Source organism: Zingiber officinale, chromosome 10A (genome assembly GCF_018446385.1).
Source record: "Zingiber officinale cultivar Zhangliang chromosome 10A, Zo_v1.1, whole genome shotgun sequence".
Taxonomy (NCBI): domain Eukaryota; kingdom Viridiplantae; phylum Streptophyta; class Magnoliopsida; order Zingiberales; family Zingiberaceae; genus Zingiber; species Zingiber officinale.
Genome location: NC_056004.1, coordinates 3,231,167 through 3,255,659, shown reverse-complemented (window position 1 = coordinate 3,255,659; position 24,493 = coordinate 3,231,167). Strand labels below are relative to the sequence as shown.

At 42.0% G+C, this 24,493-nt stretch overlaps 1 protein-coding gene across 1 annotated transcript; it reads left to right on the top strand.

Annotated features, from left to right (window-relative positions):
* Positions 1-21,319: 21,319 nt before the first annotated feature.
* On the top strand, positions 21,320-23,693 carry LOC122026425 (wall-associated receptor kinase 5-like). The gene is made up of 2 exons (XM_042585161.1): positions 21,320-22,073; positions 22,405-23,693. The coding sequence occupies exons 1-2, from the start codon at positions 22,004-22,006 to the stop codon at positions 23,544-23,546; spliced, it is 1,212 nt and encodes a 403-aa protein (XP_042441095.1). The 5' UTR covers positions 21,320-22,003; the 3' UTR covers positions 23,547-23,693.
* Positions 23,694-24,493: the final 800 nt, after the last annotated feature.

Here is a 24,493-nt window from a genome sequence, read left to right as displayed (position 1 = left end):
TCATTGGTCTTAGACCAGCTTATCGGATTTCTTATCTCCCCCATTCCGGGTCGAGCGGTCTTCACTGGTTCCGGACCAGCTTATTAGATTTCTTATCTCCCTCGTTTCGGGTTGAGCTATCGCCACCGGTCTCGGACTGGAGTATCGCCATTGGTTTTGGACCAGAGTATCGCCACCAGTCTCAGACCGGAGTATCGCCCCTGGTCTCAGATCAGAATATTGCCACCAGCCTCGGACCGAAGTATCACCACTGGTCTCGGACCAGAGTATCGCCAGCGGTCTCAGATCGGAGTATTGCCAATTACCTCTCGGTCAAGCCTTCCAGACTCTTGCCCTAGTGCGAGTTATAAGTGAGCATGCTCTCACGCCTCTAGACTCTTGCCCCAGTGCGAGTTATAAGTGAGCATGCTCTCGCGCCTCCAGACTCTCGCCCTAGCGTGATGTTGCGCCCAAAGGATGTCCACATATCTCCACAATAGTATGATATTGTCTACTTTAGGCCTAGGCCCTCATGGCTTTGCTCTTGGGCTCTACCCAAAAGGCCTCAAACCAATGGAGATATCTTTCATCCTTTTAACCTCATGATCTTTATCAAATCCTTCCAATGTGGGACTTTGATTGAACCCCAACAATCCTCCCCTCAAACGAAGGACCACAATTACTCTCATGGTCCGGGCCTCTCCGCGAGCATCTGGTCACTCTGACCTACTCTGGGCTTCCCCGCAAGCATCCGCACCCGGTCACCTTGACCTACTCCGGACCTCCCCGCGAGCATTCGGTCACCTTGACCTGCTTCGGGCCTTACTGCGAGCATTCGGTCACCTTGACCTACTCGCCTCCCCGCGAGTATCTGGTCACCTTGACCTGCTCCAGGCCTCCCGTAATCATCCAGTCATCCTGACCTGCTCCAAGCCTCCTCGCGAGTATCCGGTCACCCTGACCTGCTTTGGACCTCCCTGCGAGCATCTGGTCACCCTGACCTACTTGCTTTCGCACAAGTATCTGATCACCCTGACTTGCTCCAGGCCTCCCACGAACATCCGGTCACCCTGACCTACTCCGGGCCCACCCTCAATTTCGTTCAAGTCCACCCCACATGGTATCTGGTTCGTACCATGGCTCTGATACCATTTGTTGTGCCCAAAGGATGTCCACATATCTCCACAATGACATGATATTGTCCACTTTGGGCCTAGACCCTCATGGCTTTGCTCTTGGGCTCTACCCAAAAAGCCTCAAGCCAATGGAGATATCTTGCATCCTTTTAACCCCATGATCTTTAACAAATCTTTCCAATATGGGACTTTGATTGAAACCCAACACGTGAGTTATAAGTGAGCATGCTCTCATGCCTCCAGACTCTCGCCCTAGCGCGAGTTATAAACGAGCATGCTCTCGCGACTAACGACCTCTCGGTCGGACTCTAGACTCTCTCCCCAGTGTGAGTTATAAGCGAGCATGCTCTTACAACCAATGACTTCTCGGTCAGACTCTCACGATTGACTACTAGTCGGACGGGTTCCTCCCTAGTCACGATTGACTCGCCTCACTCACCGCTCTGCCCAACACTCATCACACTTGCTCCACTCCCCGCTCTGCCCAGCACTCATCGTTGGCGACTCACTTGCCGCTTTGCCCGGCACTCACCATTCTCGCCTCACTCGTCGCTTTGCCCGACACTCATCACACTCGCTCCACTCGTTGCTCTGCCCGACACTCATCGTTCGTGACTCACTTGCCGCTCTGCCCGACACTCATCATTCTCGCCTCACTCGTCGCTCTGCCCAGCACTCATCACACTCGCTCCACTCGTCGCTCTGCCCGACACTCATCGTTCGCGACTCACTTGCCGCTCTGCCTGGCACTCACCATTCTCGCCTCACTCGTCGCTCTGCCCAGCACTCATCACACTCGCTCCACTCGTCGCTCTGCCCGACACTCATCGTTCGCGACTCACTTGCCGCTCTGCTTGGCACTCACCATTCTCGCCTCACTCGTCGCTCTGCCCAGCACTCATTACACTCGCTCCACTCGTCGCTCTGCCCGACACTCATCGTTCGTGATTCACTTGCCGTTCTGGCCGACACTCACCATTCGCATCTCAATCACCGCTATGCCCGACACTCAACGCTCTTGCCTCACTTGCCGCTTTGCCTGGAACTCGTCCCTCGCATCTCACTCATCTCTTCCCCCCGCATTAACTGCTTGGTCGATACCCGTTTTCCTCCTTGCTTGGCATTCGCATAACCGCCTGATTGTTCTACTCCCGTTCATGCTCCATCCACAGGTATGCTCGCTTTACTCTTGACCGCTTTCAGTCTCTCGGGATCCGGGCCCGACTCGGCTCACAGAGCCTTTGCTCCCATTCGCGCTCGATCCACGGGATCTGCTCCCATTCTCATTTGGTCTCAGGCTCCGTGTCTATCCAGCGCACAGGCTTCGTGCTCACTTGGCATTCTTTCGATCACCCGATCGGCCTTCTCTTAGTCGACCGATTAGTATCGCTTGGCCATCTGCTCGGTTGTTGCCTTTGTACCGGTTGACATTTTTTTTTCAATAGCGCCCTCGGAACCCCTCGCTTGTCGTCATTCCACCAGCTCGGGTTTCTCCCTATTGCCTAGCCGCCATTGATCGATTGCCCGGCTGCGATTTACTGTCGCTCGGTCGGGCTTTTTATCGGTCACGCTCACGGCTTTGCTCGTTGGTGTTGGCCTTTTTGCATGTCACGTGGCACCCCAAATTAATAAAGATTGGAACTCAATTAAGTAAAGAAAACTCGTGTAGTAAGGAGTCCCAAGTCGTATTTTTCCAAGGATAACTAGTAAATGCGTGTAAATCCTAAAATTGGTTCCAATCAAATTCTTACGTCAACAAGGTCAATTAAGTACATCATTTGACTTACAATTCAATTTGTCTTCATCTAATGCATTCAAGATCAGAATTAAAGATAATTCATCCTCATCTAAACATGATTAAACTTCTTTCAATTCAAGTTGTTAACAATTAAGCATCATTGAATCAAATAAATCAATAACCATCTCTCTAATTCACCATCACAATTTCAGTCAATTTCTTAAGCTCAAATAACTAAACTTGGACAGAGATAACAAATCACAAGCTCAAGTTAAACATTCCATTGTCAAGCATAATCACAATCACCACAAGTTCAATGAGTAGATCAAAGGTTTCCTAATTTCTTGAATCGAAATTAACACTAGCTTGCATGAGCCGAACTAGATAATTCAAAACAAAACCTAGATTACAAACTAATTAGATAGCTACTTAAGATTCAGATTGCACTCTAAGTTAGTAGCTGAATTTGGTTCAAATTGCAGAAATCTAAAAAGAATCAAAGTTGCAAACAAGAAATAAGAAATGGAATTGCAGAAAAGTAAATAAGATCATAGATCTGAGCAATGTGATGAATAATTCAAAGACAAAGATAATGAAAACCTAACCCCTAACATTCCACAAACCAAACCGTAGCAACCTTCTTCAATCTGCCAGGAAACCTCCAAAACAGAAGTGCTCTCGGAAACCTCCTTTCAAGCACCCAACAGACAATTCCCGAGCTTCCAGCTATTTCCATAGGGCACTCACAGCTAACGGAAACCTCCGTTCAAGCTCCATCCATCTGGAAACCTCATCGGCCGAAGAAACAGAGCAAAGGTTCTATGATTTGCAAAGCTAAGTAAATTGATCAGATCTACTTAACCTCGCTGCGGAATGACGATCGGAAAAGGTCCAGTAGCTCTCAGGAGACCTCCCTCTAAGCTCTGGTTGAGGCGAAGATCGCCGTTCGGGAAACCTCCCTCAACAGGATCGCGGCAGTGAGCAGAACCTGAGTCGCGTCCGAGAAACCTCTCTCAACACTCTCTGATCACTGGAAGATGAACGCCGACAGCTGGAAGTCATTGTCGGTGAAGAAGAAGACGAACCGGATCTGATATGAGGAATGGGAGCAATGACACCGCAAGGAAGAAGAAGATGGCACTGTAGCAAAATCGCGAACACGCCGAGCCCCATTGTAGCTTCTCACGCGAAGCTTTTAAACCTCCTCAGCTTTGATCGGACGGTCCAGATATTTCAGGGCTTGATCAACGGTGGAGACATCTCAGATCTGGATCAAAACCCTTGGATCTTCATCTATGGCTGTGATGTGCTTCCTCGTAGCTCGGATGAACCAGATCCTCCACGGATGACTCAGATCTGCTTGATTGAAGATGAACGGTCCAAATAGCTCCCAGATGTGATCGCCTCATTTTGCCCTAGATTTAAGCCCAAATGTGGTCGGATCTGATCGGGTCCATGACCCTTTTGATGCTCTACAAAATAATAGTCAAATATTAGCACCACATACCATGATAATTAGCTAATTTGCAATTAAGTCTAAAATCATACGCAATTATGAAATATGATGCTAATGTGAGATTACGCTATGAATAAACCAATAAAAACATGCATTATGATTCAAAATATTATAGCCAAAATCATGGTTATCAAATCCCCCACACTTAATCTTGGACGTCCCGTTCAAGTCAAGAAAACCTAAAATCATCTCCACAATAATTTCCTAGCAATACCTAGAAGATAGTAAAAGAATTTAACTAAGATCATCTTAAAGATCACAAAGAATCATAAATACAATCCAAACAATAATCAGTAGGTATGGTGGTTTCAATCCAATTGAAAAATTAAGCAAGTTGCAATCTCACAAAGTATTCACCTATTCTAGCCCTCACACTCAAAATATGTATTAGTGGAGCTCACTCAATGCAACTCACAACATTTCACTACCATAAGCTTGCTTAGTGTCTAATTCTCCACCACTATAAACATATCATACATGAATCAAAAGGAATTTATCATGAATAATTGAAATGGAAGCATAAAGAACAATTGAAATGGATGAAATAGGCAAAAGAAAAGGCATTAATGAAGAAAATGAGAAGATGAGAGTATTGGAGGAGTATACTTGATGAGTTGACCATTTTGATGTATAAAGAGATGAATACCATTTATTATTATCACTTCAAAGTATCAAGCTAACCTCTCCTTCAATTTGATGGCAAACAAAGAATCTTGATACTCTATCTCCAACTTTGATACTCTCTTGAATGTGCCATTTTTTTTCTTTCTTCACTGTTTTTACTGTTTTACTACTTAAATTCCAGCATTTAGAAGCTTAACAATCTCAAATCGCCTCATGGAGAAAAGTTCCCTCCCCCACACTTAAAACATTGTCCGTCTCGGACAAAACATCACATGCCATCCGCTTACTTGAAACTCTTCTAACCACTGTTCTCCCTTTTCATTCTGCAAATTTCATTTTCAGACTTCAATTCCAGAATTTCCAGAGCTTCAGAATTTAAGATTCAAAACAATCAAACTTCCCTTGCTTTATACTCAAAAACTAAAGTAACCTTGGTCACAGAACTCAGCTTCAATCAACATAACTCCAAAACCCAGCAATTCAAATTAATTCTGCAACTCACAGTTTCAGAATTCAGTTGCTCGAATTTGATTCAAAATTCAGCAAGAAATTAAAGAGTTGTAGCTCCAAGAATTAAGGATTCCAAATGGTTAAGGGGTTCATACTTTCAGATTCAAGCTCAATTTTAAGGAACAAATTCTGACATCACCATTCAAACAATAAGTTTCAAACTTAATGGAGTTCCAAAATCCTGAAACAACTCAACATTTCTTCAATAATGCTGACAACATCAGTTACCTCAGTTACAAATCTCTTAGTTTTAGAATCTGGAGATCAGCAGTTGGCACAAGAAATACATTCTATTACAACAACAATAGTTCAGATTTTCAGAATTGATGTCAGTATCTATAAGTTAATCTTCAGCTTCATTAATCAAGACTTTAACCTGAAAGCAGATATCATCTATCATCAAATTAATAGGACTAAAATTCAGTTATGTTCCGGACAGAAGCAATATGAAAAATTGCACAAAACATGTACTTATTGGTACATTGATTCCAATTCTGCAATTCTGCAAAATTCCAACACTTATATAATTTTTGTTAACATCCAAAAATTGTCACAGTACATTGATTCCTAGTCTGTTCAAAAACCACTTGAACCAATTAATTATAGCCAAATCAGTAAGCACATATCAGTTTGCAGTTAACAGAATACAAAGGTATTTGATAAACTGCCCCATCTCTGCACTACAGTTTAGTTGATGCATTCAAGATCAGATTCAAGGATTCCAAAAGTGCAGGCATTCACAGAATTATGGTTTCCTTTCACTTCAGTTTCAAAATTCTGAGTTCAAAGTAATTCCAGCTTAGGTCATGAAAAGTTCAGCATTCAGAATTAAGTTCCAAAGTTGTAGTTGTACCATTTTTTTAATTGTTTCCAACCACAGTTCCTTGATTTTTTTCTGAGCATACTGATCAAAATAATCAGCATACTAACACTTTAATGTCACACTTTCATGTTCTGAAATAGCTTGGAATTCTGAAATGACTAATTCCATTCCTGCATTTCCTAGTTCAGACATTCTGAGTTACTTCCTTTATACCAGCTTTCAACATTCTGCATCATGTTTAGATAATCCATATATATTCTATAGCTCTCACTTGTTCGCAACAATCCAGCTAACTAAAATTCAGCAATTCAAGTTTTCAGCAGCAACAAATTTAAAATCCTTGGATGAAGTTTCAAGAAACACTTATGGAATTGCAGCACATAAATTCACAAATTAAAGGATTCAAGTTTAGCAACCTCTCAATAAATGTAATTAACTTCTGAAATCCATGCAGTATCAATATGAAGCTTAGTTCCAGCAGCCTTTCATTTCTGTTACAGTTTAAGTTTCTGCATAAAACAAGACTTCACTTGAGTTCATCACTCTTGTTTGCTCTTACATTACAATAGAGAATCAATTGTATCAATCAAGAATTCAGGTTAGTAATCCAATTCAATTAAACTCCAACTTCTCATTCCTGCATAGCAGAAATGTTCAGAATTGAGCATGTCTTTCAAGAAATCAGAACTAGGACTCAATTAGCATTAAAGTGAATGGAGCTTCAATTCAAAACAATGCTGATCAGAAAATAGCTTGTAGATTGGTACGAACTGGCACATCTTCTCATTGCTGCAGTTTACAGCATTTCCTCTTTCCTGATCAGGTTTTCTGTTTCTATTAATGCAATCTTCCATTTCAACTTTTCCGGAATTATAAATAACTCAACTTTTTACAACTCCCTAATTTGCATTTACAGGATAGGAAATCTGATGAATTAAACCACGTAAGGTTCAGAATCTCAGAATCTGTAATAAGAACATGACACTTATATGCCTTCCAACCCATTGATGAAACAAATTCTACATTCCACAATGAATGAATAAAAACTTCACTTGAATTTCTCAAAGCTGTCCTACACTTGATTCAACTTCCTTGCTCTGAATATACTCAGAATCTAGTTAATTTCAGTTTTGCTCAAATCAGAAATTATAGAGTTTCAGCTCATACTGAATTCTGGTTCTCACTGTTCACTGTTTCAGAATTTTACTTGAAAGATATTAAGGTTTGATTCGGAAAGAAATGAGCAAAGGTGAGGAATTCATTTGACACACAATTGTTTGGAACTTCAATCCAGATTGATGACATTCACAAAACTCTATAAAGGTTTGGCACAAAACCTGTACAGTGAGAAGTTCCCATTTTCTGTCAGCTTTTACTTTGTGTTTCCCTCTTTGTAATTTGAACTCATCCTTCTCTTTTTCCTTATTCTCTGCACAAGCTTCTAACTCTGGATTCATAACTGTCTTGTTAAAAAGTTTTACTAGACCTTCACTTCCAATTATGAAATTCATATTTCAACAACAAAATCTAAGAGAATTTAAACAGCTGGCTCATCAAATGAAGAAACAAGCCATCCACATATTGCTATTTCAGCTGGTCAATTTTCAGGAATTCTGCAGAATTTGTTCTTCTTTCTTTTTATGTTTCTGTGTCACTCTGATTTGGCAATTTCAAAAATCCAATGCAAGCTTCCAATTTCAGAACTTCAGTACTAAACAGCTCCCCAATTCAATATAAAATTCATTGCTAAAATCTGAAATCTGTAACTCAATTTCAGAACCAAGAATTCAAAGAGATCCTAAATGGATACATGAAGATTTAAACTTGGAAACAACATCATTCAGCACTTAACTAATAGGAATTGAACTCTCCTTGTATCTGATCAGCAACTGGTTTGAAATCGAATTTTTGACAATTCAAAATTCAGATTTGCAAGAGCAAAAACAGGATTTGCAGAAGCAGAATTCAAGCTCTCTAATTCAAGAGAGCTCTTGAATTTCTTTTACTTCCATCTTTTCACAGATTCAACTTTCAGATTCTTGTTTCTGTTATTTTTAAAACCATTTGATCAGCTCCCTAATTCCTATCTTAACAGCAAGTATTTTCTCTGTTCGAACTCCAATTCTGAAGCAAAATTACTCAATTTCGAGGTCTGGAATACTTAAAGCTTCTCTTTAGATCATGCTGAGAAAGAAAGCATTATCAGTTGGCACATGGCAATAGCTCACTTGGCCTTTTGGAATCCACATTATCAGCTCCTAAGAGATGCAAGATTTTCATTTATCAATTCTCTACAGCAGTCTTGTTCACAGAAGATCAGATTTCCTTCACTACATAGCATCTAACATTGAACTCCAATGCATTCAAACTTATCTTTGAACATTCAATATTTCGGCCATCCAATTCCCATGAACTTTGATCATGTGTACTATCATCATACTTAAAATATTCAACCATCATTAAACAATCTAACTCATCAATATAATCAACCAAAACTCTCAATAAGAGAATGATAAGCAAAGATTACCTAAGGTTTAAAATGCTAGATGAGAATATTTCAAGAAAATTGTGAGGAACGGAATTGGAAAGTATATCGGGGAACAAAATTGACAAAATTCTCAATTTTCATGCACACAAATGTTATTGTGACTTTGAAAAGAAATTAAGCAAATTCTAGAGTTCAATTGTTGTAAGTGCATGCTACACAAAAGAAAATAATGTATAGGCTTAAAGTGGTCCTTTCTAGGTAATTTTCATGCAATCAAGCTCAATTGATCAAATTAGAATCCACCACCAAATTAACCAATATCATGCAAGAAAAGCATTCAATCATGTCACATGATCTAAACTGGATGATCAAATTTAAGAAACTTTTGCCATCTTAAAAATATTACTTAGAAAATTCTCATGGAAACTTTTATTCAAAATGAAAATGCTATATATACTAAGCAAAATGCAAGTATGTAAGTAAAATGCAAAATGCAAAGTATGAAACTAAAAAGAACGTATAAAGAATTTATTAGCAAAGCATGAATTAAAATATAAAAGAAAGTGAAATTAGAACCAACTCCCCTTTAATTCCGGCGGTCGAAGAAGATTAAGCAACAAAATCCACACCGGAAATGGAGTACTTTTGGTTGCAATCAATTTCTTTTTATTGACCATTTTTCCATTGCAAATTCTTTCTGGAGGTCTTAGGCGGTTCAGTTCAAGCATCCACTCCGGAAGCTTATGTTCTCCTACAACATCAATCAAAGAAAACGTCTCCCACACACATGTGGGGTAAAAAGAAGATAGGAGAATATTAGTGTGGGTAAAATATGTATCAAGAAATGAATCACATCTAATAAAGTCAACAATTGGTACCTCAATGAAATTTTCTGATAAATCACAAGAAAAACTCACCTTTTCATGTTGAAAGGTACCTGGAGTGGTGATTGTTACCTCCTTTTCATCATGATATGGCTCAAACTGTGGTTCTGGTGATGGTTCATCCTCATGTAGTGATTCTTGGGTACTTGGCTCCATAGCACAAGTCCCTACACTTACATCTTCAACTCTTGGTGATTCTTGAGGTAATGCTTCCAGTAAGCATTCCCCTACACTTAAATCATCTTCAAAAACATGCTCAGAACCTGAATCACTAACAACATCTTCAACAACAATATCAGTAGGATCAGAAATTTGCATAATCACATAATCATCACAAAAAATACTAGAAAAATCATGTGAATTAATGGAAGTAGGGTCAGGCCTGACAGAATCGCTACTTTCCATCTCTCCACTGGAGTTTTGTGCTTGCGGCTGATTGATGGATGATGCAATTTGATCTAACTGAATCTGTATGTTCTGTATCCTTGAAAATTGTTGCTCTTGATGTTCGATCATTTGTTGCATCATCTCCTTGAGTTTCCATGTTGACTCATCCATCTGAAGATCGTTTTGTTGAAAAGGTTGTGGCATAAAATTTATTGAAACTTCTTGGAACCTATATGAACTCTGGTAAACTGGATATGGCTCAACAAATGGTCCTTGTGCACTTTCATACCTGAAACATGAATTATCCACCCAATTAGCATTAAAACCATTTGAAAATAACTCATACCTATTTTGTTGATCCATGTTTGGGTAAAACTGATACTCAGGCTGAAAACACTGATAACTCTCCATTCCACCTCCAAAATTCTGAAAATATGGATCCATGCTAAAGAAATCTCCTATTCTTTCAAAACAACACTACAAATCAGTGTTAGAAGATTCTAGAGTATAAAGTTTCAATCTCATGAAAATATGAACCGTAAAAGCAATTAATAATTCAAGAACAACCCAACATGAAAATACAAAAGAGAAATAAGCAATCAAATCAATCAACATGCTAACAAATAAAATCAATCAATGCATCAATCTAAAATAAACACACTACTAGTTAGTTGCTCCCCGGCAACAGCACCAAAATTTGGTGTTGGCCTTTTTGCATGTCACGTGGCACCCCAAATTAATAAAGATTAGAACTCAATTAAGTAAAGAAAACTCGTGTAGTAAGGAGTCCCAAGTCGTATTTTTCCAAGGATAACTAGTAAATGCGTGTAAATCCTAGAATTGGTTCCAATCAAATTCTTACGTCAACAAGGTCAATTAAGTACATCATTTGACTTACAATTCAATTTGTCTTCATCTAATGCATTCAAGATCAGAATTAAAGATAATTCATCCTCATCTAAACATGATTAAACTTCTTTCAATTCAAGTTGTTAACAATTAAGCATCATTGAATCAAATAAATCAATAACCATCTCTCTAATTCACCATCACAATTTCAGTCAATTTCTTAAGCTCAAATAACTAAACTTGGACAGAGATAACAAATCACAAGCTCAAGTTAAACATTCCATTGTCAAGCATAATCACAATCACCACAAGTTCAATGAGTAGATCAAAGGTTTCCTATTTCTTGAATCGAAATTAACACTAGCTTGCATGAGCCGAACTAGATAATTCAAAACAAAACCTAGATTATAAACTAATTAGCTAGCTACAATTAGATAGCTACTTAAGATTCAGATTGCACTCTAAGTTAGTAGCTGAATTTGGTTCAAATTGCAGAAATCTAAAAAGAATCAAAGTTGCAAACAAGAAATAAGAAATGGAATTGCAGAAAAGTAAATCAGATCATAGATCTGAGCAATGTGATGAACAATTCAAAGACAAAGATAATGAAAACCTAACCCCTAACATTCCACAAACCAAACCGTAGCAACCTTCTTCAATCTGCCAGGAAACCTCCAAAACAGAAGTGCTCTCGGAAACCTCCTTTCAAGCACCCAACAGACAATTCCCGAGCTTCCAGCTATTTCCATAGGGCACTCACAGCTAACAGAAACCTCCGTTTAAGCTCCATCCATCTGGAAACCTCATCGGCCGAAGAAACAGAGCAAAGGTTCTATGATTTGCAAAGCTAAGTAAATTGATCAGATCTACTTAACCTCGCTGCGGAATGACGATAGGAAAAGGTCCAATAGCTCTCAGGAGACCTCCCTCTAAGCTCTGGTTGAGGCGAAGATCGCCGTTCGGGAAACCTCCCTCAACAGGATCGCGGCAGTGAGCAGAACCTGAGTCGCGTCCAAGAAACCTCTCTCAACACTCTCTGATCACTGGAAGATGAACGCCGGCAGCTGGAAGTCGTTGTCGGTGAAGAAGAAGACGAACCGGATCTGATATGAGGAATGGGAGCAACGGCGCCGCAAGGAAGAAGAAGATGGCACTGTAGCAAAATCGCGAACACGCCGAGCCCCACTGTAGCTTCTCACGCGAAGCTTTTAAACCTCCTCAGTTTTGATCGGACGGTCCAGATATTTCAGGGCTTGATCAACGGTGGAGACATCTCAGATCTGGATCAAAACCCTTGGATCTTCATCTATGGCTGTGATGTGCTTCCTCGTAACTCGGATGGACCAGATCCTCCACGGATGACTCAGATCTGCTTGATTGAAGATGAACGGTCCAAATAGCTCCCAGATGTGATCGCCTCATTTTGCCCTAGATTTAAGCCCAAATGTGGTCGGATCTGATCGGGTCCATGACCCTTTTGATGCTCTACAAAATAATAGTCAAATATTAGCACCACATACCATGATAATTAGCTAATTTGCAATTAAGTCTAAAATCATACGCAATTATGAAATATGATGCTAATGTGAGATTACGCTATGAATAAACCAATAAAAACATGCATTATAATTCAAAATAATGTAGCCAAAATCATGGTTATCACTCGTCCATCATTCTCTCTATTGCTCGGTTGTGATTTATTGTTGCTCGGTCGGCCTTTTTCTCGGTCGCACTCACGGCTTTACTCGTCGATCATTCTCTCTATTGCCCGGTCATGATTTACTGTCGCTTGGTCGATATTTTTTTCGGTCACGCTTACGGCTTTGCTCGTCCATTATTCTCTCTATTGCACGGTTGCGATTTGCTGTCGCTCGGTCGGCATTTTTTCGGTCATGCCCTCGGATCCTCTTGCTCGTTGTCTTTTGACCCGCTCGACATTCTCTCTCTTTTGCCCGATCGACATTGATTGATTGCCCGATCGACATTGATTGATTGCCCAGTCGTGATTTACTGTCACTCGATCGACATTTTTCTCGGTCACCCTCCCTGCTTTGCTCGTCCATCATTCTCTCTATTGCCCAGCTGCCATTGTTCGATTGCCTGGTCGCGATTTACTGTCGCTCGGTCGACATTGTTAGGATCGTTTGTACTCGGCTAGAGAGGGGGGTGTGAATAGCCGCCCCCAAAACGCTCGCGTTTCTTTCTACAAACTAGGGTTAGCGCAGCGGAAAATACAACAAAGAAACGAAAGAGAAGAAAACCAAACCTTAACACAAGGATGTAACGAGGTTCGGAGATTAGGGCTCTTACTCCTCGGCGTGTCCGTAAGGTGGACGAGCCCTGTCAATCCGTCGGTGGATGAATCCCCGGAAACCCGGCTAATAAATACTCCTTCTGGGTGGAGAAACCTCGCCACAGTCTTTTGCAACAGCAAACAAAGGAGTACAACAATAGAGACAACAAACAAGAACAACAGAAATTGTAAAACACTTGCTTGCCTCTTGTTGTCGACTGGAACCTTGATGAAGCAGCAGCTTCTCAGATCCAGTAGCTAGAACACCAGCAGGAAACTCACGTAGAGCTTCAGCAGCGATGAGAGCTCAGCAAAGCTCAAGAGCACACCAACAGCTCAGTAGCAGAAGAGAAGAGGAAGGAGAGAATATGCAGCAGCAGCCCTCGACCCCTATATGAAGACAGTGAAGAAACTAGCCGTTGCGTCGAATTAGAACTCGATCGGCGCGGACCGATCAGCCATACCGATCGGTCCCGGCGCATCGACAACAAGGTACGTAACCTTCGGCAGACGATCGTGGACCGATCAGCCCGATCGGTCCACGGACCGATCCCAACTCGGCTCCCTTCCGCGACATCGTCTCCTGATCGATCACGCGACGCGATCGAAGCTCTGATCGGTCCACGGACCGATCAGCGTCTTCCTGGATCGGTCCACAGACCGATCCCCTACGATCTGTGGCATCGATGCTTATTCTTGATCGGTCACCAGACCGATCAGATAACTAGTGACTTGGTTTTTGCCCAAGCCAAGTCCCAAGCCTTCCAAACCAACATTCGGTCAACTTGACCTGTTGGTACTTCATTCCTAGCATCTGGTCACTCCCTTGACCTGCTAGAATTCCCACCAAGTGTCCGGTCAATTCCTTTGACCCACTTGGACTTTCCTCTTCGTGCCAAGTATCCGGTCACTCTTATGACCTACTTGGACTTCCCATCACCAGATGTCCGATCACCCTTGATTCATCTGGATTTTCCCTTGCCCGGCTTCACTCACCAGGACTTTCACCTAGCTTCACTCACTAGGGTTTTCACACTGCCTAACATCCCAGTTAGGACTTTCTCACTGCCTGGCTTCACTCACCAGGACTTTCCAACTGCCTAACATCCCAGTTAGGACTTTCCCACTCCTGGCTTCACTCACCAGGACTTTCCACACTGCCTAGTTTCACTCACCAGGACTTTCCACCTGCCTAACATCCCAGTTAGGACTTTCCCTCGTGCCAAGCTCCCTGCTTGGACTTCTCCGTGCCAAGTCTCCATACTTGGACTTTTCCAGTGCCAAGTCTCCATACTTGGACTTTTTCCCGAATCAGGTCAACCAGGTCAACCTTGACCTACGGTTGCCCCAATAATCTCCCAAACATCTATTCTTGTCTCATATCAAGAATACAACTCGTCTACGAGTGTCAAACATCAACATGCAACTCAACTAGGTCAACCTTGACCTAAGGTTGCACCGAAAATCTTCCTAAGTCAAACATCAAAATACAACTCGAGTCAGGTCAACTCGAGTCAGGTCAACCAGGTCAACCTTGACCTAAGGTTGCACCAACAGACATTTTCTTGGTCGTGCGCTTGACATCGATCGCCCATCCTCTTTCGACCCGTTCGACATTCTTCCTATTGCCTGGTCGATAATTGTCGATCGCCTGGTTGTGATTTATTATTGCTCGGTCGACATTTTCTCGGTCACGGTTTACTGTTGCTCAGTCGACATTTTCTCGGTCACGCGCTCAACACCGATCGCCTATCCTCTTTCGTCCCGCTCGGCATTCTCCCTATTGCTTGGTCGATAATTTTCGATCGTCTAGTCACGGTTTACTGTTGCTTGGTCGACATTCTCTCGTCCGCGCACTCGACACTACTCGGTCTTTTGCTTTGTTTATATACACGTTCGACATTCTTTCACGTGGGATCCGCTGGGTACCATTTGGCTGTTCGATTGAATTATCTTCGTCGGCTTTCCAGATTCTCGCCTGATAGTGAGTTATAACCGAGCAAGACCCTCATGGCTATGACCTCTCGGTCGGGCACAATGACTAGTCAGCTGGGTTCTCTCCCTGATCAAGTGCTGGTCTCACTTGCCGCTCTATTCGACGCTCGTCGCCTGGTCGACATTCATCTCATTTATCGCTCGTGTCTCATTCATCACTCTGCCCGGCACTCATCGTTCATGTCTTACTCGTCGTTCTGTTTGGTACTCGTTGCTCACTCGTCGCTCTGCCCCGCATTCGTTGCCTGGTCGACATCGGTTTTTTTACTTGGCATTTGTATAATTGCCCGATCGCTCTGCTCAGCATCGTTCGATCATCTTCTCGATATCACTCGGTCTCCCTCAGCATCTGATCGATCGCTTGCTTGGAATGCACTCCGCATTATTTCTTGTCGCTCGCTTGATACTATTGTAGTCATTTGCTTGGCATCGCCACAGTTACTTGTTCGACGTGATAAGATGAGCCTAGTGATCTGATTCTGCATTCAATAGCGATCTGTTTTACGTGGGTTCGATCTAGTTAGTCAGACTTGCACCTCCTTCAACTAGACTTGAAGGGGAGGCTTGTGATGTGGTAAGTAGAGAGGGGAGGGGTATGTTGGTTATTTTACTATAGTAGCCCTTTTTAGGGCACTGTTCATGCGTGAAAGAGGGGGGGGGGGGCTTCGTGTTTTTCTTCCGCCGCAAATAGGAACGAAGAGGGGGAGCTTCTTCTGCCTCTCTCGCCGCCACCCTTGAGCGACGACCGCCTCCTTCCTTTCTTTTGACACCAACGTCGCCTTCCCTTCTCCCTCTTCACGCCACCGCTGTCGCGACCGCCACTTTCTCCCCCATAGCCGAGCGGCACCACCGCCTCTTCGTGCCCTGGCCGCCACACAGATGCACGCGAGGACGCCGCTGCCTCTTCCTTTCTCTCGTCCAGGCCGACGTCGCTGAGGTCGCCATAGCCGTCGCGCTGCCGCCCTCCTCACCGACGCCTCCTTCTCCCCTCTCAGGCCCAACTTCGGAGCCACCTTCTGATAGATCGTATGCGAGTGATAGAGGAGGGGGGGGGGGGTGAATATCGCTTTCTTTAAAACTTATCTTTTTCTTTTAAATCAGAATTGTGCAGCGGAAAATAAGAAAAGGGACAAAGTTGTTTACTTCGTTCGGAGCCTTGCTCGACTCCTACTCGAAGGTCTGCAGTCCTTGACCGCACCGATGGGCAAAACACTATAACCCTTCTTTCCGAGATCCTCGGAAAGAAGTGGATCGTACAGATACAAAAGTGTAAGATAGTAACACTCCAACTATCTTACAGAAAATTAAGTGCAGTACAAAATAAGATATACCGACAATAGTAGTTGAAAGTCGAAGCTTGGTCAGCACTATCGAACGAAGTGGCTCGTAGAGTTGATGAAGACTTGTAGCACGAGCGGCTTGTAGAAGAGCACTTTTTTTTTTATCAGAAAGTATTACCGAGCCTCAGACCTCAAGCTCCTTTTTATAAGACTCAATGATGTTCGGTTGACTGATTCCTCTGTTCGGTCGACCGAACCCGCTCCCTTCCTTTCTGGCTGGAGTCTGACGCTGGCTCGATCTTCGGCAATCAATGCTCTTTAAGGGTTCGATCGACCGATCATGCCTTTCGGTCGACTGAACTGGATATTTCCCTGTTCGTTGAAATTTGCCGAGATCTTCTTTTAATGCTGCATTTATTGTTGATTGGATCGGTTGACCGGTCATTCAGTTCGGTCGACCGATCATGACTTTTTCCTTTTTGCTTCTGATCGTTGCTGATGAACTGGCCTGTGCTGAGTCACCATGGTTCGGTCGACCGATCCTATGGTTCGGTCGACCGATCAAGCTTTGACCATACTGTACTATGTTTTGATCTGAAATGATACCTGCTTTGAGTTGACCTGGTTTGGTCGACCGATCCTCCTGTTCGGTCGACCGATCCTCTTGTTTGGTTGACCGATCGGGTTGAACCTACAAAACAGTGTTAGACAATAATCCTGCAAAACAGAGATTAACACAGTAATATAAAATGCATGAGTAATAATATAAGACAGTAGAACTGTCTTGATCTCAACTTGGAAACCTACCCGGTTTCTTCAGTTGGATCAGCGACCTTAGGTTGTTCCCTTCAGGAACTTGACCTCACTGTCGCTCCTCCAGTTGCTTACCTCAACTTACCTGCCAAACATGGTCCTCCAGACCTGTTTGGACTTTTTCCTGCTTAGTGTCTGATCCACTAAGACTTTTCCTGCAATATTATATTAGCCAATAGCAATAATAATAATACAGAAAACAATGGTAAACCTAAACCTAGATTTACCGAGATTCGTTGGTCCGGTCGACCGTACGCGGTCGACCGAAAACCATCCGATCAACCTTGCTTGGAGTTCACTCCTCCAAGACTTCCCGTTACCTAAGGTTACCACCCCCTAGAGTTTTCTCAACCTGGCTTCACTCACCAGGATCTAAGGTTACCACCCCTTAGGATTTTCTCCACTTGGCTTTACTCACCAAGACTCAGTATTCGGCTACCCAGGGTTCAAGTCCTCCAGACCTATCCACTTGGCTTCCACGATACATCGAGATTTTCCTTACCTAGCATACAACTAGGACTCAGTATTCGGCTACCCAGGGATCAGATCCTCCAGACTTATCCACCTGGCTTCCACGATCTACCGAGATTTCTCCCCTTGCCTAGTCTACAACTAGGACTTCCCTTGATCAAACTCTATACTTAAGAATACTTAAACATATTTATCTGACATTAAAACCTTGGAGGTCGATTGCACCAACACCTTCTTCCTTCAATCCACAACCAACAGAAGAAGGAAGGTCTTCTTCTTTGAAGGGGCCACTGCCTTTGGGAGGAGAAAGGGCTTTGGGTTCTTCTGTTGCCGGGAAGACCAGCAATACACTGCACCGGCACCGTCTCGGCCTCACCCACAACGTTAACCTTGCTGCCTCCTACCTCTTCCCTCTCTTTTGGCACACCGGCCCCCACAACCACCGGCCACTGCCCTTCGGACCGTCATACAGCCAAGCGCTGCCTCACCAATGGTCTCCTCTAGGATGCTGCAACATTGCCTCTCTTATTGCCTCATTGTAGGCCACCTCCGGACCATCCGCATTATCGTGTGCCTTCGATGTGGGTCAGGCCTCCGAGCCCTCGCCGCTAGTGAATTCCGATATGATCGTGCTCCATCTTTGCTGCGTTCCGGCCTTCGAGCCGAGGCTACATTTCTATCCTTGCATCGTTGTCTTATTTTGGCGTGTCCGTTGTATCCCGCCCTGCGTGCCGATTTCATATCCCGGTCTTCATGCCAATTTCATATCCCGACCCGCATGCCGATTTCATATCCCGGCTGGCGTGGCACGGCGAGGTTTCGGCCTGCATGTCGTCTTCCAGATCTAGGTCATGCTCGACTAGGTGTCGTCAGATCTAGCTCTTCATCCGGCTATTCATCTACACTTCCGGATCACGACAACTCGAGCAGCGTCCCATTCGAGGGCGCCCCTTGGACCAGGGTACGCTCTCCGTTCATGTTCTATGCGCATTTCATTATTATAGGTCTTAGTCTGTTACTTATATATTCGTTGGATCTGCCTCGAGCCTCGGGATACCAGGGACCGGGTAGCCCGATCACTAGTTGCAGGTAGCGTTGACCGGAGGACTTTTGACGACTTGGTCAGCACAGAAGCCATCTCAATATACCTCCATCTAAGATGCCACAATTTGATCAATATTTTATCCACCTCATTCGACGGTATATATAGCCAAGAAAAGTATACACTTTATGGATTAGATCAAGTCTAATTTTTCTTTTTTAATATTTTCATCCATATTTATGGACTAAACAAACTCACTCAGTTGTGGTGGTGGAGTAGCTGCTAATCCAGTTAATCGACGACAGAAAAATGGCATCCTGGCCGGCGCACTTGTTTCTGCTCCTTGTTTGCCTTGTATTGCTAGCAGCAAAGGGAACCCCCCAAACAGCACAGCCGCAGTAGGACGACTCCGCCGACAGGTGGGTACGACCAGGGTGCCGGTCCAAGTGCGGCAACATGAGCATCCCCTATCCCTTCGGCATCGACCCCGGCTGTTTCCGTAAAGGCTTCGGGATCAACTGCACCGACGACAACACTTCCTACCTCGGCCAAGGATGCAGATATGTATTTTTAAAGAATGAATATCTACTATCATAAGATAAGTAGTTATATCTCTTTTATAATTTAACATCTTATTTTTTATTCACAACTAATCTCAATAAAATTTTATATAGGATCCAGAGATAATTTTATTTATGATTTGGATTATTCTTTATTTTGATTAGGATGACAAACTTTATCTTGTATTAGATTTGGATCTGTATTTAGATTTACTATTATGTATTTATTGTTGATTTTAATTCATATGAATTGTTGTGCTGTTTGTGATTTGTTGTGATTTGTAATTGTTGATGTGTAGTGAGTTTGTTATGAGTTTTATTATTATGTATTATAAATTTATTGTGAAAAATGATTAGAGTGAATTAGATTTATATGTAAACAGGAAAATAAAAAAAAAATGATAAGGTCATGCGACACTCTAATATAGTTTGGCCATGGAAATTTAATTTTTTATCACAATTAGTGACGGAAATTTAATTTTCTGTCACAATTAGCAATAAATATTTAAAATTTTTGTCACCATCAATGAATTAATAAAATATTCATCATAGTTAGTGATGAAAAATTAATTTTCCGTCGAAATTAGAGATATATTTTGCTACTAATCCGTCGCTAATGGTTGAACATCAATACTCTTTTCGATACTACAGGATTAAACAATTAGTGATGAATATTTATATATCCGTTGCTACTTTTAACGATGAAAATTAAAATATCTATCGCTAATACCTCAATAGAAATTTAACTCAATTCGGCTAGTAGCGACGGATATTTAATTTTCATTGCTAAAAGTAGCGATGGAGATTAAATATTTGTCTCTAATATCTTAATGAAAATTTGACTCGGTTTGGTTAGTAGTGACGGATATTTCAGTTTCCATCGCTAAAAGTAGCGACGGAGATTAGATATCCATCACTACAGTATCAACGACCAATATTTATGTGATAGTACGTATTCCATCATTATGTAAACAGGAAAATAGAAAAAAATGAAAAGGTTATGCGCCACTCTAGCATAATTTAGTGACAGAAATTTAATTTTCTGTGGCCATTAGTGACAAAAATTTAATTTTTTATCGCAATTAGCAATAGATATTTCAAATATTCGTTGTCATCAGTGACGGATTATTAAAATATTCGTCACAATTAGTGATGAAAAATTAAATTTTTATCATTATTAGCAATGAATTTTGTAATAATTCGTCGCTAATGGTTGAATGTCGATATTCTCTTTGATACTACAGGATTAAACAATTAACAATGGATATTTATATATCTATCGCTACTTTTAGCGATGAAAATTAAAATATCCATTGCTAATACCTTAATGAAAATTTGACTCAGTTCAGCTAGTAGCAATAGATATTTTAATTTCCGTTGCTAAAAGTAATGACGGAAATTAAATGATCCGTTGGTAATATCTCAATGGAAATGTTACTTGGTTTGGTTAGTAGCGACGGATATTTTAATTTCCATCGCTAAAAATATCAACTGAGATTAAATATCGATCACTATAATATCAATAATATTCTGTCAGTATTTCATCGCAATATGCCTTTGCGATAGAATAGTGACTGACTGTCCGTCGCATGTTGGTACTTTTTTTATTGTGTACATTGAAAGTGGACATGAAGAAAGCGAAGTGCATTAATTAAAGGAATTTGAAAAGAAGCAAACCAGAAACTTCACAAGATGTTATGGAGAGGATGATCGACGATGAAGAACAGCGATCAGAGTTAATCAAGAAGTTTCAATCAACACCTACAGAGCATGTAGAGATGTACATATTTAGAGCTTCCTTAACCATAGGAGGTGAATGATCTTGAATTTCTCTAACTTAGCTTGAAAATTTTTGACTAAATCTATATAACTACTTAGTCAATTGATACAGCGGCGGAACCCACGGCTAAATAAGACCAAAACCATAGTATAGAAGTTTAGAAAAACTCAAACGCACATGGGGTCTTGGAAAATTTGTGATGTTGATTAGAGTTGATAAACAAAAGACAAGTGGATCATTTATTGTTTTAGGGGGAAAAAAAACAAAAGACAAGTGGATAATTATACAACCAACCATCGTTGACCGTGCAAAAGTTAGGAAGATAAATTACATCCAACCGTCCACGATCTGTCGTATAAATTAGCCATCTAACTTCTAAGCAAGTATATACCGTGTCAGTTGACTGTTGACGAACAATTTGATTGATTTGATAAACTCTAAATGTCGTTATATATTCATCAATATATTTAACGACAAAACTAACTCGCTCAATTGTGGATCTTGAGGAGCTGCTAATCCAGTTAATCGACAAACGAAGATGGGATCCTGGCCGGCGCACTTATTTCTGCTCCTCCTCTGCCTTGTACTGCTAGCAGGAGCGGCGGCCCTCCAAACAGCACCGCCGCCGTCGGTCGACTCCGCCTATGGAATCCCCAAATTTTAACTTTTGTTTTGTGAATCAGCTTGATTATATTGCCTGCTTTAGTATTTTCTCAATATCTGATATCTTTGCAAAATCTGATCAGACATCAACGAGTGCTCAGCTGATACTTCGCCATGTGCCAAACGGTGCCATAATAGAGAGGGGAGCTATTCTTGCTCTTGCCCATGGTACATGTATGGCGATGGCCGAAGAGATGGAAGCGGATGCAGGTCCATTCTGAGAATACTGTATCTGAGTTTAGGTAATCGCTTGATGCTATACATCCTTTACATAGTTTCTCGAACAAAATAGGTGTGCCCCTTCCTCGCACGGAGAAATCGTGTGGAGGGCTCGTAAGTCTCGCGTGATTGGGCCAGATTTAATCCTGATCATGATGTGAGCGAGCGGGATTAAATCCTACATAATCTTACAGCATGCGTGTATGCCTTGATTTTTTTTTTTTTTTAATGAAGAGCTTTGTACGCCAGTTTTTGTTCAGATAACTAACTAATAAAATCCTCAACATGTGCAATCACAAGTTATTAAAATCATTTTTTGTTTGCGGTAATTGATATTTTTGAGCATTGATGCAGGTGTTGGATTGAGCCTCTTTTTCCTTATTGCGATTGGGTCATGGCTGTACTGGATTCACAAGAAGAGAAAGCTCGGAGAGCTGAAGCAGCACTTCTTTGAGAAGAACGGCGGTTCGTTGCGACCGGACATCAGACTCTTCTCCTCAGAGGAGCTTGAAGCCGCATCTGACAACTACAACCAGAGCCGAATCCTCGGCGAGGGCGGCACCGGAACAGTCTATCGCGGCGTACTTCCTAATCAAAACGTGATCGCAATCAAAAAGGCCAAGATAAGCAACGACGAAGCCGAAGTCCAACAGTTCATAAATGAAGTCGAGGTTCTCTCCAGTATCAATCACCGGAATGTGGTGAAGCTCCTGGGGTGCTGCCTCGAGTCTCAAGTCCCCATGCTCGTTTACGAGTTCGTGCCTAATGGCACGCTCGCCCACCACGTCCACGATGAAGGCCACAGAGGCTCTCTGTCCTTGGATGCTCGTCTAAGGATCTCTTCGGAAGTAGCTGGAGCCTTGTCCTACCTCCACTCTGCGGCTTCTACTCCCGTCATCCACAGAGATGTCAAGACCACCAACATACTTCTCGACCACAACTTAACTGCAAAAGTATCAGATTTCGGAGCTTCCAGAATGGTTCCTCTGGATCAGAACGGATTGGTGTCGTTGGTTCGTGGCACCTTTGGCTACCTGGACCCGGAATATTTCCAAACAGGGGAGTTCACTGATAAAAGCGACGTCTATAGTTTCGGCGTTGTTTTGGTTGAGCTATTGACAGGGAAGAAGCCTGTGGCTAAGACGCAAGCTGTCAAGAATTTAGCCACACTTTTCATGGACTGCGTGAATTCTGGACGACTTGTTGAAATATTGGAGGAGCGCGTGGTCGATGAAGGAACTCCGGAGTTGCTTGAAGCAGCCGCGGAGCTCGCAATGAGATGCTTGAGCTTGAAAAGCAATGACCGACCATTGATGAGAGAAGTGGCTATGGAACTGGAGGCACTGACGAGGTGGAAGATACATCCTTGGGGAAATGTTAATCTGGAAGAGGGAGACAGTTTGCTGGCTATGGTTGGAAGCTCTTCTCCGTCGGTTCTCCGTGATTATGTCAATTCTTCCATGGAACCCATGGTGCCCTTCGAGATTGTCAGATGAGGGAGAGAATGTTGCCTTCTCGTCTATCACGTCCAAACTCGATCTTAGTAAGTAATTGCAGGTTTATTGTTCTTTTGTAGCAGCAGGAAACTTCTAGGCATTTGTTCGTCAGCCCAGTGTTGCATCCTTCTATTTGGAATCAGGTTTCCTTCCAACTATCTGAAGTGAAACTTCTAGCTCCGGTATCTATGAAAATACAAACAAATCCATCTGGTTCTCTTACAATTCCCTGAAGACTGAAGTGAAACTTCTAGTTCCGGTGTTTACTAAAATACAAATAGATCGATTATTAATGTATCCATTACACATTTTGAACAATAGGAAAAATATGTTACATTGGTAAAATTACTGTCTGATTCCCATAGACAATTTTTGTTCCAACTAGTCTAACTTCAAAGCACACATGAGGGCTCGTACACAAGTCACTTGACTGAAGTGAAATTCATATCCTAGATTTACACCCTTGTGTCACATTTATATTCACAACATTCGCAATTATTATTCTATTTAAATCAACGTTCTGTCATACAACTTCTAATGGGAGACTAAACCTAAGACAACTCTCAAACACATTTGGAATGCATTTTTCCATCCAACATTTCCTTCTAATCCATTTTTCTTGGAGTGATCAGCAACAAAAAAAAAAAAAAAAAAATCTAATGCTGGAGGAAGAACAAAACCTTAACTTTAGGATCAAAGAAGAGATTAATCCCATTCAAAACCCTACCTCCACTATTTACACTCAAAAATCCAAGCTACAATGACAAAGATCGAAACTTTGTACTCAGAAGCCACAAGATCCAGTTCAACTAGTATGTTGGAAGTCTAAACCAAATTACATATTTGGAAGACCAAACTAATTGTATTATTGGAACTCAATCAAATTGCTTTGGTCTTCATCAAGCTAAGTTTGATTGAATAATGTAATGGTTGATTATGAAGAAGCC

What these genes read in the sequence shown, in the direction of transcription:
- LOC122026425 (XM_042585161.1), top strand. Translation starts at nt 22,004, where the DNA reads ATGTATGGCGATGGCCGAAGAGATGGAAGCGGATGCAGGTCCATTCTG. An exon ending in AATACTGTATCTGAGTTTAG is followed by an intron (nt 22,074 to 22,404) that starts GTAATCGCTTGA and finishes GCATTGATGCAG; the next exon opens with GTGTTGGATTGAGCCTCTTT.